The sequence below is a fragment of the Diplotaxodon limnothrissa genome, linkage group LG4 (genome assembly GCF_057381915.1).
Source record: "Diplotaxodon limnothrissa isolate DT_005_m linkage group LG4, D_limnothrissa_male_GT1.1, whole genome shotgun sequence".
Taxonomy (NCBI): Eukaryota; Metazoa; Chordata; class Actinopteri; order Cichliformes; family Cichlidae; genus Diplotaxodon; species Diplotaxodon limnothrissa.
In genome coordinates, this window is record NC_140599.1 from 5,025,402 (window position 1) to 5,043,128 (window position 17,727).

The 17,727-nt window shown below is 41.4% G+C and overlaps 1 protein-coding gene across 2 annotated transcripts in view; it reads right to left on the reverse strand.

Moving 5' to 3' along the window:
- hdac5 (histone deacetylase 5) overlaps positions 1 to 17,727 on the reverse strand; it is a 71,475-nt gene that overhangs the window by 47,381 nt on the left and 6,367 nt on the right. For both annotated transcript variants that reach the window (XM_085351309.1, XM_085351307.1), the window contains one exon: positions 9,450 to 9,609. In XM_085351309.1, coding sequence (XP_085207435.1) covers positions 9,450 to 9,471 — 22 coding nt within the window. In that variant the 5' untranslated portion in view covers positions 9,472 to 9,609. The remainder of the gene's footprint in view (positions 1 to 9,449; positions 9,610 to 17,727) is intronic.

Here is a 17,727-nt window from a genome sequence, read left to right on the forward strand (position 1 = left end):
TTAATGAAATTTGCAGATTGTTTCGGTAAAGTTTAATAAACTCCTTGCTATCTAAAATATAACAGGACACCGGAGTATATTCTGGAGCATCTCACACTTCTGATAATCAGCTGTCTGCTTGACGTTCATTCAGCTGTGTAAAAACTATAACTTTAATCTCAGCCAAACCGATTTACTCAGGAACAAATAAAATACAAAAAAAAAAAAAAAGCCAAACAACAACATTTTTAATTTATCTAAGTGACTCATATATATTTAACCTGAGTCGCGAAAGACGGCGGTGGGTTTGAAAACAATTTGCCGGTGTTCCAGATCTACTGGCGTTTAGATCAACTGGCGTTGGTCGAACAGATGTGTGGCAGACTTGCGTTTCAGGAGCTGCTACCGACAAACCAGCAAAAAAAAACGCCAAATGTGTCACCTGTGACACTTGTGAGGTTGTCTCAAACACACTCCGTCAGTCTTGATGCTGTTGAACAACAAAATGCTTAAAAATGTGGCGAGTTCACCTGGTGATATCCTCATGCGCGACACGATCGCGAAAACAGCAAACAAGTAACACCACGCCGTTGTTGTTCACAGGACACAAAGAATAAACGATCGGGAGACTCTTGTCGTCGTTATCGTTCCCCTCGCACGGTTTATTCCTCCGAATTCAGCGTTTTTGCTTCACAACTACAGCGTGCTGTTTACTTTGTGCACTAACATGGAGTCGAGTCAACCAGCGCCACCTCTGGCCAAGTGCCACAGCCTACAGCCAGATCAACCTGTGACACACATCTGCACCACGTTTGAATTCGTGTCATGCACATTTGTACCTTTCAATTGTGTCTGTTTGTGCGTCATGCAAACAAACCTTTGAAATGAATGAAATGATATCATATATTTATTATCAGCCTACATTTGTACAAAATGCCAAATGACATACACATAAGAATCACCATCCTGATATCAATACTTTTGCCCATACGAAAAATGTCGTGAACACACTAATATTTCACCAGTGTTGTAACATCACATGTCGTTAGCGTAGTCTGCCTGTGTCTTCCCTCTGCAAACAAACATGTTAGAGTTGGTTGTGATATACAGTCTGCATAAGTGTGGTCAATCTAATAAACATTTGTAAGGAGATGGCAGTTACTGTGAATGTACAGCAGGTGATTAGTAATAAACAGCCAGACAATGACTCTGACAATCTCATTCAATCTTGCAGATTGCACCTTCTGTGGAAAGTGGTACCACACGGTGTGTGTGGACTTCCCTTGTGCAGAAGGCGACTACAAATGTTGTGGGTGCTAAATAAACAGAAAAAAGTGATCCCTGTTGTCTTTGCTTACTGATTGTTTTTAGTGTTGACAATCCACATTGCTGGCATTGCATCTTTCAACATGTTTGTGGGCAGATTTGGATGTACCAGGGGTAAGTGCAGCCACTCAGCCTCTACTCACTGTGATCATAGCAGCAGGTGCAGATGTGTCACAAGTTAATCTAGTAGTGGGCTATGGTCATGTGTTAGTGGTGGGAACAGTCATATCCACTCACTCTCACTGGCTGTTTATTACTAATCACTGTGTAACTGCTGTGAATTCACAGTAACTGCCGTCTCCTTACAAATGTTCATTAGATTAACCACACTTATACAGACTGTATATAACTCCAGCCATGTTGATGAATTGCCTATATTGGCTGGAAATATTCATTTTCAGGGAAAAGACACAGACAGACTATGCTAGCGACATGTGATGTTACAACACTAATGAAATATTGATGTGTCATATTTGTCCAAGGCGTATTTCATTGTTATGGAAAAAGAGAATATCAAAATCATGATGACCAATTGGAGTGGTGATTTCTATGACTTTGTGTATATAATTTGGAATTTTGTACAAATGTAGGCTGATAATAAATATATGATATCATTTCATTCTTTTCAAAGGTTTATTTGCATGACGCACAAACAGACACAATTGAAAGGTACAAATGTGCATGACACGAATTCAAACGTGGTGCAGATGTGTGTCACAGGTTGATCTGGCTGTAGGCTGTGGCACTTGGCCAGAGGTGGCGCTGGTTGACTCGACTCCATGTTAGTGCACAAAGTAAACTGCTCGCTTTAGTTGTGAAGCAAAAACGCTGAATTCGGAGAAATAAACCGTGCGAGGGGAACGATGACGACGACAAGAGTCTCCCGATCGTTTATTCTTTGTGTCCTGTGAACAACAACGGCGTGGTGTTACTTGTTTGCTGTTTTCGCGATCGCGTCGCGCATGAGGATATCACCAGGTAAACTCGCCACATTTGTAAACATTTTGTTGTTCAACAGCATCAAGACTGACGGAGTGTGTTTGAGACAACCTCACAAATGTCACAGATGACACATTTGGCGTTTTTTTGCTGGTTTGTCGGTAGCAGCTCCTGAAACGCAAGACTGACACACATCTGTTCGATCAACGCCAGTTGATCTAAACGCCAGTAGATCTGGAACACCGGGAGTCCGGTGTTCTCACGGCGCTAGTGACCTAGCCCCCGGCTAGCTATCGAGCTAGTGGGTAACAGACGTCTCCGAAAACGTCGGAGCGCTTTTGAAAATATGTGGTGTCCTGATAAACTGAGCCGATATTTGAGGTTTACACAGCTACATTCTCGCCTGAAAATATGTTAAACGTTTATTTTGTGACCCAGAAAGAATAATAAGAGTAATATTAAAACTAACTAGCTACCGCCATTGTTGGAAACTAAGCTGGGCCGCGCTATGAATTCTGGGACACAGCTGCTTCTTCTTCTTCTTGTTTAACGGCAGCTGGCATCCTTGTACATGCTGTGCTGCCATCTTCTGTTTCAGTCCGTTATTACACTCTTAAATCCTGCTATTATTCCTGCGTCTTTTGTGATCTTACAAAGCTTCAAACGACACGTCGACTATTAAATCAGTCGTCGACGATTTTGATAGTCGACGTAATCGTGACTAGTCGACAAATCGTGGCAGCCCTATTTTCATCTATAATGTCCAGAACTAAGATGTAAAGAAATAAATATCAGCTCTGAGTTAACAAATAGCATCGTTAGCACAAAGCTATTACAATACAACTTATAATCATCTGTCCACGGATTAGTCCCATACTTTGCCCAGTATAACAGCTGCATCATAACTCAAACATAACTGTTTATATTATGCTAACATAGCTGTGTCGCTAGCGGTCACGTAGCACATCATTATATACCAGCTAGCCAAACTTCAGTAACCCTACAAACGTCACTGCTATTTAGTTTTCTGTCTTCATTTATGTTGGAAGTGATAACAGAGCTGTACGTTTGAATTTGTTTCCAAAACCCCGCAGTCAGGACATGCTATATTGTATTTAGATAGAAGCTAGCAAGCTAACTTCTAGCGGAGACTGCGAGCAGTAGTGTATTTTGTGAGAAGCTTGGATAAATAATCTGGGGCTTGGCCATTTAGTGCTCTGTACGTTAAAACAATAATTTTAAAACGAATTCTAAAATCTATTGGGAGCCAATGTAAAGAACATAAAATAGGAGTGATGTGAGCTCGCTTGCTAGAGCGAGTTAGTAGTCTGGCTGCTGCGTTTTGTATAGCTTGGAGGCGAGAACGAGATGATTTATCCAAGCTGGTAAACAGGGAATTACAATAATCTAAACGCGATGACACAAATGCATGGACAATTTTTTCCAGTTCAGCTAAGGAGACCATATGTCGCAATTTAGAAATATTCCTTAAATGAAAGAAACAGGAACGAGACAGAGATTTTACGTGTGAGTCAAGGCCCAAAGAAGAGTCAAATATTACTCCAAGATTTCGAATATTTGGCTTAGCAGAAGAACAGAAAGGGGCAAGAACCTGACTGATTTTAGAATATAGATCAGGAGGAGCTATGATCATGGTCTCTGTCTTGTTCATGTTTAAAACAAGGTAATTGTTAGAAAGCCAGTCAGAAACCTGAGTTAAGCACTGGACTAGGGTGGACAGCCTATCCAGCTGATGAGGCTTAAAGGACATATACAGCTGAATGTCATCTGCATAGAAATGATAAGACAGGTCACTAAAAGACTGAATAATGCCAGCTAAAGGAAGCATATAAAAAGAAAATAATAATGGACCCAAAACTGAACCCTGTGCAACCCCGCAAGTTAGGGCAGCAGTGTTAGAGGAGAACCTATCAGTCCTAACAGAAAAAGTTCTGTCTGATAAGTAGGAAGAAAACCAGTCTAAGGCAGTGCCAGATACACCAGCCAGAACCTTCAGCCTGTTGAGTAAGATTTTGTGGTCGATGGTGTCAAAGGCTGCACTAAGATCAAGAAAAATGATCACGGAACAATTTCCTGCGTCAGATGCCATTAGTAGATCATTATAGACCCTTAAGAGAACGGACTCCGTAGAGTTCTGCTTTTGAAAGCCAGACTGAAAAGGGTCAAAAATCTGCAATCGGCATAGTAAGGACCTGAACTGATTTTCTACAATCTTTTCTAGTAATTTACTTATAAATGGCAATCTTGAAATAGGACGATAACTACTAGGGGAGGTAGGATCTAGATTCTGTTTTTTTAACAGAGGGGTTACCTCAGCATGTTTAAAATAGGACGGAACACAGCCTTGCCTCAGTGAGTTGTTGATGATGGATAGTAATGTGGGACCAATGCTGGTGAGAGTCCCAGACAGGACAGAGGGAGGTAATATATTTAAGGAGCATGATGAGGATTTCATTTTACCTATTACTACAATTAAGTCATTGAGTGTGATTGGAGAAAAAGAAGTAAATGACCCTGGACACTGTTGTGTAGAACAATTCCTTGGGATCCTCACAGTTCAAAAGCTGTTTTTTACGAGTTATGGTCTTGGATTTAGATGCAGTTTTTCAACAGGTGCACCAAAGCAGATTTGACAGGGTTTTGCCACAGAATAAGATAAGATAAGATAAGATAAGATAGAACTTTATTAATCCCTCGGGTGGGTCCTCTGGGAAATTCGATTTCCAAAAAAGCACAGCACCGACAGAAGTTACAGTTACAGAATGTTATATATATATATATATACACACATACACACACATATATAAATACAGAGACAAATATAAATAAAATATACAAAGGGGATAAATAGAATAAATAGGAATAAAAAATAAAAATACAAGTGAATTGCACATTTCAAGTATTGAGTCTATTGCACTGTTGACTATTTACAAAAAGTATTGCACAAGGTATTGTACAGTGAGGTGCAGAGGCACTACAGCTTAGTTGTTCCCCCCTCCTTTGTCCTCCTGTTTCCTGTTTCCCCTCCCTCTCCCCTCCAGAGAGGAGTTAAACAGTTTGATGGCGTGTGGGACAAAGGAGTTTTTAAGTCTGTTAGTTCTTGTCTTGGGGAGAAGCAACCTGTCACTGAACAGACTCTTCTGGTTGTTTATGGCCGTGTGCAGAGGATGCCCAGCATTGTTCATAATGTCCATCAGTTTCTTTAATGTCCTTTTCTCTGCCACTGTCACCAGAGTGTCCAGCTTCATGCCGACCACAGAGCTAGCCTTCCTGATCAGTTTCTCCAGCCTGCATGAGTCCTTCTTTGCTGTGCTGCTCCCCCAGCACACCACAGCATAGAAAAGTACTCCAGCAACCACCGACTGGTAAAACATCCTCAGGAGCTTCCTGCAGATGTTAAAAGACCTCAGCCTCCTGAGGAAGTACAGTCGGCTTTGGGCTTTTTTATACAGGTGCTCTGTGTTGCATGACCAGTCCAGTTTATTGTCCACCCACAGCCCGAGGTACTTGTACTTGTTGACCACCTCCACCTCCTCCCCCTCTATCTGAACCGGCAGTGGACCTTCTCTGGACCTCCCGAAGTCCACAACCAGTTCCTTAGTCTTTGAGGTGTTGAGTTGCAGGTGGTTTGTGTGACTCCATGCGACAAAGTTCCTCACCAGACTTCTGTACTCCTCTTCTTGATCATCCCAGATACACCCCATGATGGCCGTGTCATCTGCAAACTTCTGAATATGGCATAATTCAGAGTTGTAGCAGAAGTCAGAGGTGTACAGGGTGGAGAGAAGAGGGGACAGCACAGTTCCCTGTGGTGCTCCTGTGCTGCTGACCACAGTGTCAGACGTGATGTCCTTCAGCCTGACGTACTGTGGTCTGTCGGTGAGGTAGTCGGAGATCCAAGCCACCAGGCAGGGGTCCACCTCCATCCTGTTCAGTTTTTCCTGAAGCATACAGGGCCGGATGGTATTAAAGGCACTGGAAAAGTCAAGAAACAGGATCCTGACCGTGCCTTTTTCCCCCATCCAGGTGTGAGTGGGCTCTGTGTAGGAGGTACAGGATGGCATCCGACACCCGTATGCAAACTGTAGTGGGTCCTGGGCATGTTGTACCTGTGGTCGGAGGAGGTTGAGGAGGAGCTGCTCTAGAGTCTTCATAAGATGTGACGTCAGTGCCACGGGTCGGAATAACAGTATGCCAGTAGTTATTGCAGGCCAGCTAAATACAGCATTCTGATTGGCCCATTAAATTCAAGCTTATTGTTCATTGGTGGTTCAGATCTCGGCAGTTGAAGTCAGATGATGACTTAGAATCATCTTTTCTGACTGAATCTTACAACATTTAGTTGTCTTTAGTGGATTTTCCCATATTTCAGTCATTCAGAGATTTAAATAATATAAGGTTTCATATTCATTCAGATGTTTTCTGACTCTAAATTTTCTTTTGTCTTTACTCAGGTTTTTCTAATTCACATTTTAAACATGTTCACCTACTTTTCAACTTCTGTGTGAACGTCAGCTTTCAACAGTTCTCAACTTTTGTTTTCAGGTGAAAATTTCTGTATTTTTAATCTCATTCAGCATTTTTTACTTAAATTCAGCATTTGCTTCATTTCAGCTCAAAACATTCAGCTATCAGCATTAGGGCTGCCACAAACGATTATTTTGATAGTCGACTAGTCACCGATTATTTTTGCGATTAGTCGACTAATCAGATCATCATCCATTGGACGTACAGCGTACAGCTTATTGCACCAGCAGCATCTGGTCTTATATAACTATCATTAGCTTACAGCTTGAAGTGTTTGTGCTAACTAAAAATAAAGACAAGATGGTAGTTTATTAATTTTTAATGAAATTTGCAGATTGTTTCGGTGAAGTTTAATAAACTCCTTGCTTTCTAAAATATAACAGGACACCGGAGTATATTCTCCAGCGTCTCACACTTCTGATAATCAGCTGTCTGCTTGACAGTTTTAGCTGTGCAAAAACTATAACTTTAATCTCAGCCAAACCGATTTACTCAGGAACAAATAAAATACTAAAGAAAGCCAAACAATAACATTTTTAAGTTATCTAAGTGACTTATATATATGTTTAACCTGACTAGCGAAAGACGGCGGTGGGTTTGAAAACGATTTGCCGGGAGTCCGGTGTTCTCACGGCTCTAGTTAGCCTTGCCCCCGCCTAGCTAACGAGCTAGTGGGTAACAGACGTCTCCGAAAACGTCGGAGCGCTTTTGAAAATATGTGGTGTCTTGATAAACTGAGCAGATATTTGAGGTTTACACAGCTACATTCTCGCCTGAAAATATGTTAAACGTTTATTTTGTGACCCAGAAAGAATAATAAGAGTAACATTAAAACTAACTAGCTGCCGCCATTGTTGGAAACTGCGCTGGGCTGCGCTATGAATTCTGGGACACAGCTTCTTCTTCTTCGGGGTTTAACGGCAGCTGGCATCCTTGTACATGCAGTGCTGCCATCTTCTGTTTCAGTCTGTTATTACACTCTTAAATCCTACTACTCATTCCTGCGTCCTTTGTGATCTTACAAAGCTTCAAACGATGCGTCGACTATTAAATTAGTCGTCGACGATTTTAATAGTCGACATAATCGTGACTAGTCGACTAATCGTGGCAGCCCTAATCAGCATTCACACTGCAGTTTCTTCAGAAAATGCATTTTCTAGTTATTTATTGATGTCTTACGTAGCAACACAACCACACGATGCATTTTCATACATGTAACACACGATCATGTAACATGGTCATGTCACATGTAACTCATGTAATCAAAGACTGATACCGATGCTAGCCACCAAATGCACAGACTGAGCTACAAGCTGTGTTTTAACACAGCTGTTAAGGTTCGCTAACACTTACGTATTCACTTTTATTAAATGACAACCAATTAAAATATTTGCATTCAATTTACTAAGAGGAGCATTTTCAGGGAACTTTATAGTAGCAACATTAGCATGTTAGCAAAAGTAGCTTTGAATGGAACTAATTTATATCTTAGGTGATCTCTACCATTGCTTAGTATTCATGCAATGAATGTGACTGATGATTATATGATTTACACTGACCGAGCAGGTTCTATAAGGGGCGAGGTGTCGATTGACTCAGGAGGGTTTGTGCAGCTCAGATAGAAAAAGGCCAACTGTGCAAAATCATTCTTTCTGAATAGTATTTTACGATTCCCTCTAGAAAACGATCAGGTTGACGTGTTTTGATCTGTGTAGATGATAATAATCATCACAATATCTGTGTAACAAAGGCAAAAACCAACATGATGTAACTAGAAAACCAAAATAATGTAATTATACACTGTACTGTGACATGTGCATATTATCACAGTTATACTAAACGAGGATGGGAGCACCCCTCCTAGGTCTGTTTTGCTGGTGTAAACACAGTATTGTTTTGTATGTTCAACACAGACAGTATATTGTTGTGCAGATGGATGAAACACAGTGTAACAGACTGTAACTGGATCTAGCTTGCTCCTTATGCTAATGCCACAGCCAGTATACAAATCAGTAAATATAACTGTTCAAGATGTACCTACAAACATGCTGCCCAGTATGGCACAAGCTCTCAAACCAACACAGCTCTATAAAATAAGCTCAAGTCTTGCAAGGCTGTCAGTTTTGACCTGGACAAATCTAAATTTTGACCTGACTTGAGAAAACACTGTAGATAAAGCACAGAGCGGGCTTCAGAGACACTTTGTCTGCCACAGGAGGAAGTCACACACACTTAGCGCTGTCAGGCAGCTGGAGTAAAGCTACCTACAGTATGATGACATGACTGCTTTTGATACTGACAGCTTAGATGAGCCAAACATCTGCTAGAAAGTGCCACTGAAGCATCGAGCCTTTTAGTCGTACTCACAGTGTTTACACAGCACTCAGCACCTTATTGAGCCAGCGCTCAGTATAATTGACCTGAGCTCAAAGCGCAACAACAAAATCACACTGCACAGTAACCCAACCACAAGAACAAGGCCAAAGTTTGCATTGCTCATATGGATTTATCTGGGAGCTTAGAACTTCGACACATTAAACACAGACACTGCATGAAAAAATGAACATTCACCAGTCCAAACTGGGCAGTTTTACGCTTCCAGGATTCAGGACCACTGTTAACTAATTACATATCATGCTGTTTGAAGAAGACTTTACCTGAGGGGTGTGATGAATTCATGATGGCTGAACCTGGACTTCTTTCCCCTGCCCTTACACTGTGTGTGTGTACATGTGTGTGTGGGTTAAAGCGGGTCCTCTGAGTCGGCCATGTGTAGAAGGACACACGGATGATTCAGACCTTCTTCTCGACGTCTTTCTGCAAAAGACAAAATTGCGTTTTTCAGCATTCACACTCAAAACAACCAACACCTCAACCAAACAGCTACAGCCCAGTCACAGCGTAGCAGACAAACTCGGACTGCAGGTTGATTTGATCCTGCTCGACAGTTAACTGCAAAGATTAGCATGCTTAATGTCTCTCTTGGCTTCTGTTCTTCTGTCTGCCAGAGGTCAAGTCAGAGCCACAGTATAGTTGGAGTTCTTTATTTCCCTACTTTTCACAGATGCATCCAAAAGCCTGAGAATGCCTGTGAATATGTTTTTATTGGCATGTGTCAATAAAATATTTCATTCAAAACAATGATGCCAGCTTAACCATTTTAGTGTTGAGTTAAATCTCTGAAATTTCCCTATTTGACAGCTTTTTATAGCACTTGCTCACGTCCAATAATCCAGGTTACTGCAGCTACTGGTGATGTCTGTAAAGCTTCAATAGGTCCCATTAATGTTCAGTAGGGTTTAGGCAGTGCTGGGCAGTCGTTCACAAAACGAATCAAAACTGACATTCAGAACATTTTATCCATGTTGGTTATTTGTTTTTTATTTTATTATTGCTTCCGTTATGTACTGCACAACCCGAGCAGCTTGTGTGTGTGTGTCTTTGTGCAAAATAATAAGTATTTATTCAGTAAAATGATGGTAAAATGTTCAATTAATCGTGATTTTGATTTGAGCTTCAGAGTAAAGTCCATGACAGGCATAAGTCTGAGGTCTTTTCTGGTGTTCTTCAAAGCTTTGAGGTGTGTTTGGGCTCATTATCCTGCTGTGAATCCTTCTCCACAAAGATGAAGTATGAAATGCTACTTCTCCTTGATCAGGATGCACTGCAGGAATCCAAATCAAGAGACTTTAATATTTCCTCCATCATATTTCCTTACTGATTTAATCTGCCGTGTCATTTCTTTCATGTCTTTTTACCTATATTCTACTCTTGCTGCAACAAATTCTGTCAAACATCAGAAAACAGGATTCCATCATCTGCTGTAAAGTTCAGGTTTATCTTAGTCACTAAGATAACCTTAGTTACTGATCCAGTCCTGTCATGTTTTGATGGTGAGAAAGTCTGACCTCTCTTAGTACCGATACCTCGCATCCCCAAAATTGCCAAAGCCATATAATACAGCTGTGCCTGAAGTTTAATATGGCTACAGGTTGATGTACTTTATGTCCTAATCTGCCCTCATCTGAAAACAGCTTCAATGACAACGAGTAAAGGGAGGTAACACAGGTCTGAACTGCTAACCAACAAATACCTCCAGATCCTTGGGTGACTTGAAAGGCGCTCATAAATAAAATTTATTATTATTATTATTATTATTAGGTGTTTTTGATAGGGTTTCACATTCCAGGGCCCAACTGTACATGTTGTATTATCTGTGGATTAACTGAAATATTAAAATGAAATGTCAATCTTTACACCAATAAAAGCCATTCATCAATAGCACAAATGAATACAGAAGTAGTTCAAATAAAATCTTTATGCACACAAGCTGCTGGTACACTTTTCCACAAGCTTTCATTTTATGTTTTACTGAAAGCTGCCATTCCTTGTCCTCTCTGTCTCTTTCTAGCAGCAATGCCTTCAGGATGCAGCATTCACTTACTACTGTTTATAAGCTTTAGCTACTTATATAGACTATGTCTTATTCTTACAAACGCTAGCAATACATGTAGTAATAAAATCTTCTGTTTTTGTGACAGATGCTCCCGTCACCTCTATGCACTTTTGCCAAATATAAGGCCTGGGGGCCACAATTGGCCCGGCAAAGACTCCAATCTGGACCGCTGGAAGGCTTTGGACAATATGAACCAGTGCATAGCTGAACTGTCACAAGTTTTATAGGTTTTCCTGCTGATAAAGAGTCCACACATTCATACTACACCAAAGCCACAGAAAAATAATCAAATGACACAAGACTTTTTCCACTATCTACTACAGAAATTTCTGCTTTTATTATAGTGGGTCCACATTTTTTTTAAATGTAAAAAAAAATAATCTGTGAATTAACAAAACTTTATACATTTTCTGTCTTTTCACACATTTATCATGTCAAGAAACTGAGACGTGCAGTTGAAATCACACTTTGTTTGTCTTATATTAAAACATTAATCAGAATGTTTTTTTGTATGTAATTTGTATAGTATATTTTTTTTCTCTCATTTCTTTTCTAAATGTACTTGTATATTGTTCACATGTTGAAATAAATTACCAATCAATCAATCAATCAAACATTGCAGGGATTAAATGTTCAGTTACGTTTCTCTACACTGACAGAAAAGCTGTTTCATTATGATATACGACAATAACATCACAAAGAATCATGAAGTACAGTCTGATATGATGACATTCACACTGGCTATATGTCAGACTGTTCTGATCTAGAATAATGAGCACATTTGTTTTGTTTTATTATTTTAAACACAGAGAAAACCCAAGGCTCGCTGATGCTGCTTGATCCTCTGGCTCCACCTACTGGTTTTGTACTGAAAAAGGGTTTATGGAAAATATACTGACACCCTAAATAGTTCCCAATAAAGTGTGTAATAGGTGTGTGTGTGTCTAAGTGTTGCAGCTGAGTCCTTGGCTACTTAGCTGTAATGTGATTTAAAGTCCCCTCACCTCCTCCATTCTTTTTGTGTCACTCAAACCACACACACTCATTTGTTCTTGGACACATCACACACACACCGACATAGAGCAGCGTGGCGGCAGTTGTGTGAGGACTGCTGGCTCTCAGCCCAAACACTGATAGCAGTCGATTAATGCTTTTAACTGATGGAGGGGGACATCTCAGCGTGGGTGGATTCTTCATCGCTGTCATAATGTCACATACATCCAACATTTACTCGCCTGTAGATGCAGCTGAATCGGCTCAAAATAAACCTTTTTAACACATGTAGTCAACTAACCTGTATGTACAATATAATGGCTTTGACTGGTTGAAAGTACACTGGACTGCTTACAGACGCAGATAAAAACAAGCCTACAGGTGCGTGCCTACGTACTGTATGCCCACAAATTCAATTTAATTCATTTATATAGCACCAAGTCACAGCAACAGTCGCCTCAAGGCGCTTTATAGTGTAAAGACCCAACAACAAGCAAGAAGGAAAAACTCCCTTTTAACAAGAAGAAAACTCGAGCACAACCAGGCTGCATCTGAGCTCATGTGATGTCAGACGGGGTCAGGCCTGGTTAGTACTTGGAACTGGAGACTGGCTGGGAATACACATTAAACTGGAATAACTGGTGGCCCAGCAGAGCATTAGTTTTCAGTGTCAGCTCACAACAAGAAGGTTTTTAAAAGCTCTTTTTATTTGGAGTCAGGAGACAGATACCTTCTCTACTTTTAAGATTAGACTTGAAACCACGCATTTAATCACTAGTTACTATTCATGTCTGCCTCGCTTCCACAGCATGTCTTCATCCTGTCTTCCTACCCTCACCCCCAACCTGTGGCAGCAGATGACCTCCGCTCCCTGAGCCTGGTTCTACTGGAGGATTCTTCCTGTTAAAAGGGAGTTTTTCTTCCCCACAGTCACCACAGTGTTTGATCACAGGGGGTCATTTGATTGTTGGGGTTTTCTCTGTTTTCTTGTATTATTGTTGTTGTGATTTGGCGCCATATAAATAAAACTGAATTAACTGAACTGGTAAATGGTAAATAGTAAATGGACTGGTTCTTATACAGCGCTTTGAGGCTGTTTGCCAGCACTTTTCACACTCTCCCTGTGTCTGCATGGGTTCTTTCCAGGTTCCTCCCACAGCCCAAAGACATGCCTGTTAGATTAAAAGCTGATGCTAAACTGGTCATAGTTTCTGCCTCTCTGTGTTAGTCCTGATAGGCTGATGAACTATCCAGGGTGTACCCCAGTTCTCAGACTGGGGTAGCTCGCGCAGTCTCCGCCCTCTGTGAACCTTTACCACACAGCAATCCATACTTTAGTCGTGTAATCCATTAGAAATACATTAAAATCCTCAAACAGCACACCCAAAGTAAAGAGGTCCAGATTAATAACAAAGAAAGGAGAGGCCAAGCAGACACCACCTACTGCTGCCTGCGTTGCACACCTGTCAGTCAAAGCAGCCACACCACTAACTACTGCTGACTTCTAAAAATATACCAGATTTGTGTGAAAAGGGAAATTAAGCACAGAAGCCAAAACCACTCTAAAAATATGTTTTTAATGCTGTAAAGTTGGCTACTTTATGATGGAAGTCTACGGGGACTGACTCGCTTTTGGAGCCAGCCTCAAGTGGCCATTAAAGGAGCAGCTCTGGAAGCTGAAAAATGAAAAACCACTGAAGAAAACAGCAGAGCTGAGCACAAAACTGAGGCATAAATCATGAGGAAATAAATCATTCAGCTGTCATTTTCCTCTACCACCTTAACAATCCCACCGACTGAATAGCTTCAGCACATTTAAGAAATACGACCTGTATGTTTGTGATTTTTAGTTCAGACTTTTTAAGCAGTTATTAAGTGTTAAAAAGGAACTGAACATATTGACCTAGCACTACAACACAGTGGAGATCAGCTAGAGGAACAAATGTTTCCCAGAGAAGCTGCTGAAGAACAACCATATGAGCTCCAAATAAAGTCACTGTTGCTCTTACTGACAACAATACGACACAAATGTAACCGACATTACTGATAGCAAACACTAGTTTGTCGCATTCACTGATTTTGAAACAAAATGAGTGCATTTACGATAATGGAGCTGTGGCCGGATCATTTCCCGGCAGATATGTAAACATGTTAAAAGAGGAAAAACAGAGGAGTAATTAACAGCATTAATGAGCCAGGTCCTGGGTTTGCTGGTGCACATGGGACCTCGCTGAGGCAGAAATGAACAGAGCTATTGTTGAAATTAGCAGGAGCAGCTGCGCTTTTCCAGCTCTGAAACACGTTGTCCTGTTGGACACGTTAAAAACACTCACAGCTCACAACAACCGCTACGCAACACCAAACTACTGCTGTGCTGCAACACAGGTGCACTTCTTTAATCACAACTGAAAGCACAACAATGCAAATGATAATAATGAGCTGCCTATTTACACAGAGGTAGGCTGGTGTTACTTACTAATAACGACCGTGCACACTGCAAAAAAAAAGTGTCAGGCAGTGGAGAGAAAACAGGCCAGGAATGAAAAAAGAAAAGCGACGGCTCGCACTCTGCGGGGCCCGGTTCTCACCTATTATGTTAACTTTGTTCTGTGTCGTTTTTTGTTTTCCTTTTAGATTGCTTTCAGAAAACTGTAACTCTGTATAATTAGCTCTCGCATTAAGTCCAAACAATTAGTGCCGCAAGTGTGAAAATAATTAGTCAGAGGGTCAAAATGATTTAATACGATTAGTCACAGCCTGGAACAACAGTGGATTTATTCAACTTAAACTGGTGGGGAATGAACGTGGACTTTTATGGAGGAACGGGATGTCCTGACATGCAAAACAAGAATTATTGCAAAGCTTGTGTAACACACAACAGTTCAATAATATCAGAAATCAAACACAACAAGTGAAACATTTCAGCCTATAATTAGCTTGGGACTGACTGTGTTACTGGCTGCTGTCCGACTGGAGGAAAGCTGCCTTTGCAGCTCTCCTCCAACTTCGCTAATTCCTGAAAGAAGTCACAGGATGTCAGTGTCAGGGCCTATATAATGGGATGAAACGCTGTGGGTGTCAGCATGTCTGCGTGCCTCAGTGAGTGTGTATGTGTGTGTGTCTGCACTCAGGCTAAAGAGCTAACTAGCCATGACAGACTAACCTGCTGGCCAACTACTCCATTAGCCTAATAACATGCACACACACACACACACACACACACACACACACACACACACACACACACACACACACACACACACACACGCATGGGGAGGTCGGGAGAAAGAAAGAGGAAATACGTGAAAACAGAAGAGCAGAAGCTGCTGCTTCAGTGTCCAAATGTTGCCAGAAAACCAAGAAACATAAATTACTCTGTTTCTCACTCTGCCATCTCCTCCTCCTCTTCACACTATCATTTCCTAAAATACCTGGCCCCTCCCAACCTGGAAAGGAGCAGGAAGTGCTGCCTGGCAACCACGGAGCTGGGTGCCGTGGTAACGGTTCACCTGAACGCCTCTTCCCTAAACAAACAGCAAGCCTGAGCAAGGGAGACAGGGGGAGCAGGATGTGGAGCTAATGTCAGAGGCGATCTCCTGCAGGATTTCTTTGGAGTCCCTTTGTCCTGCTTGCTCTCACCTGTTCTCTGTCACACACAGCAAGCTGCTGGACCATGACAGCATTTAACACCGGTCCCACTGCCCGCCCCCCCCGCCTTGAGTCCAGCACATTCAAGGAGAAAGGAGACAGCAACTCCAACGCGCCAACACACACATGGTGTAGCTGTCTTTACCAAAGTGACCTTACTGTATCAGCACATATTTAAAATAACTGTTAAAGCTTCAGCGACTAGCTTTTAATCCTCAGGGAGTTAATAATGCGCAAACATCCTGACTGTTACAAAACTGATGCTTTACAGCTTTTCTATCTCTTAACATAATAACTAGTCCTAACCTGAACACGACAGGGACAAACACCATAATCACACATTTATACAACCATTAGTCATTCCTCCTTCGAGTGTTATCAAGATAATTCTCTATATTCCTCTGCTTCACTCAGTGTTACACTGTCCAGCAGAACAAAAACAACAAACCCTGAGGGCTATTTTGTGACCTATTTGAATGATATTGAATCATACTTGTTATTAATCTCTGGCTCTCTTCCACAGCATGTCTTCTATCCTGTCTTCCTTCTCTCTCCCCAACCAGTTGCGGCAGATGGCCCCGCCCCTCCCTGAGCCTGGTTCTGCCGGGCCTTTTTAAAAGGGGGTTTTTCTTTCCCACTGTCACCAAAGTGCTTGCTCATAGGGGGTCATATGATTGTTGGGTTTTTCTCTGTATGTATTATTGTAGGATCTACCTTACAATATAAAGCACCTTGAGGTGACTGTTGTCGTGATTTGCCGCTGTATAAATAAAACTGAATTGAATTTGTTACAGTGTTGACATACTGCTGGGTTCACTGCAGGGCCCTTACAGAGAGACGTAATCATCACAACAACCTGTCACTAAAGAAGGCTCTGAAGTGGCTGAAAGCTCTAGAAATAGAAAGCAAGAAGCATCAAAGTTGGAAGGCAATGAGACAGAGTAACATAACAGAGCAAGAATCCAATTATTATGATCACTGGAGGTCAAAATGAATGGCAGATGATTATCGCTCTTACATAACTAAAAGGCTGGCCTTTACCTCCAAGATCTGACCTCTTGACTTTGGAGGAAGGACGGAAGAAATAAAGAAATATCTGCTAACATGATGGTAGAATTCACAAAGTGTAACAAATTCTAACCAAACATGAAGGCAGATAATCAATATCATTTAAGCCAAATCACTATTCTGTTTTGTTCTGATCTGAGTAACTGAGCCAGAGCTACTGAGACTTTAATACCATTACATTACAGACTTACATCACCGAATGAAGAAAAGCTCTGCTAATATTTACTAAACACATTTTAATATATATTCAATGACTTACACATAGACTCTTCTCAGTCTGAGACAATTGCCTTACTAGTTTGAAAGTTCAGTCCCCGCTAACTAGCCAGCACCGCCCCATCCAGTGTCACATTTCCCTGCTTGCAGGATCATCAAGTCACAGTTTTCAGACTGTCATCCAGCAGTCTGCAATGAAAATGTGCTGTGAGGTGGAGGGTCGCTCTAACCAGAACCTGCGGCAGGGGAGGAACTAGTTCATGTGATGCTATGCTGAGTTTATCAGAGCTGTCAAACAAAGCGCAGTTCAAGGCTGTTCCCACACTGCAACTGATTCACACATTGTTTTGAAGCTGACTGCCTGTCACCTGTGGACATTAAAGCCTCCGGTTGCCTTGGTAACTCTCTAATGTTTTTACTACCAGGTCACATGTCAATCAGCTATACTCTCAGTGGTAGTCGCTTCAGTTGCTCTGCTGGAAGTTGAGGAAAGTTTATGTTGCATCCTGCTCACTTCATGTCACCAGCAGTCACCTGAAGTCGCTAAACATCCT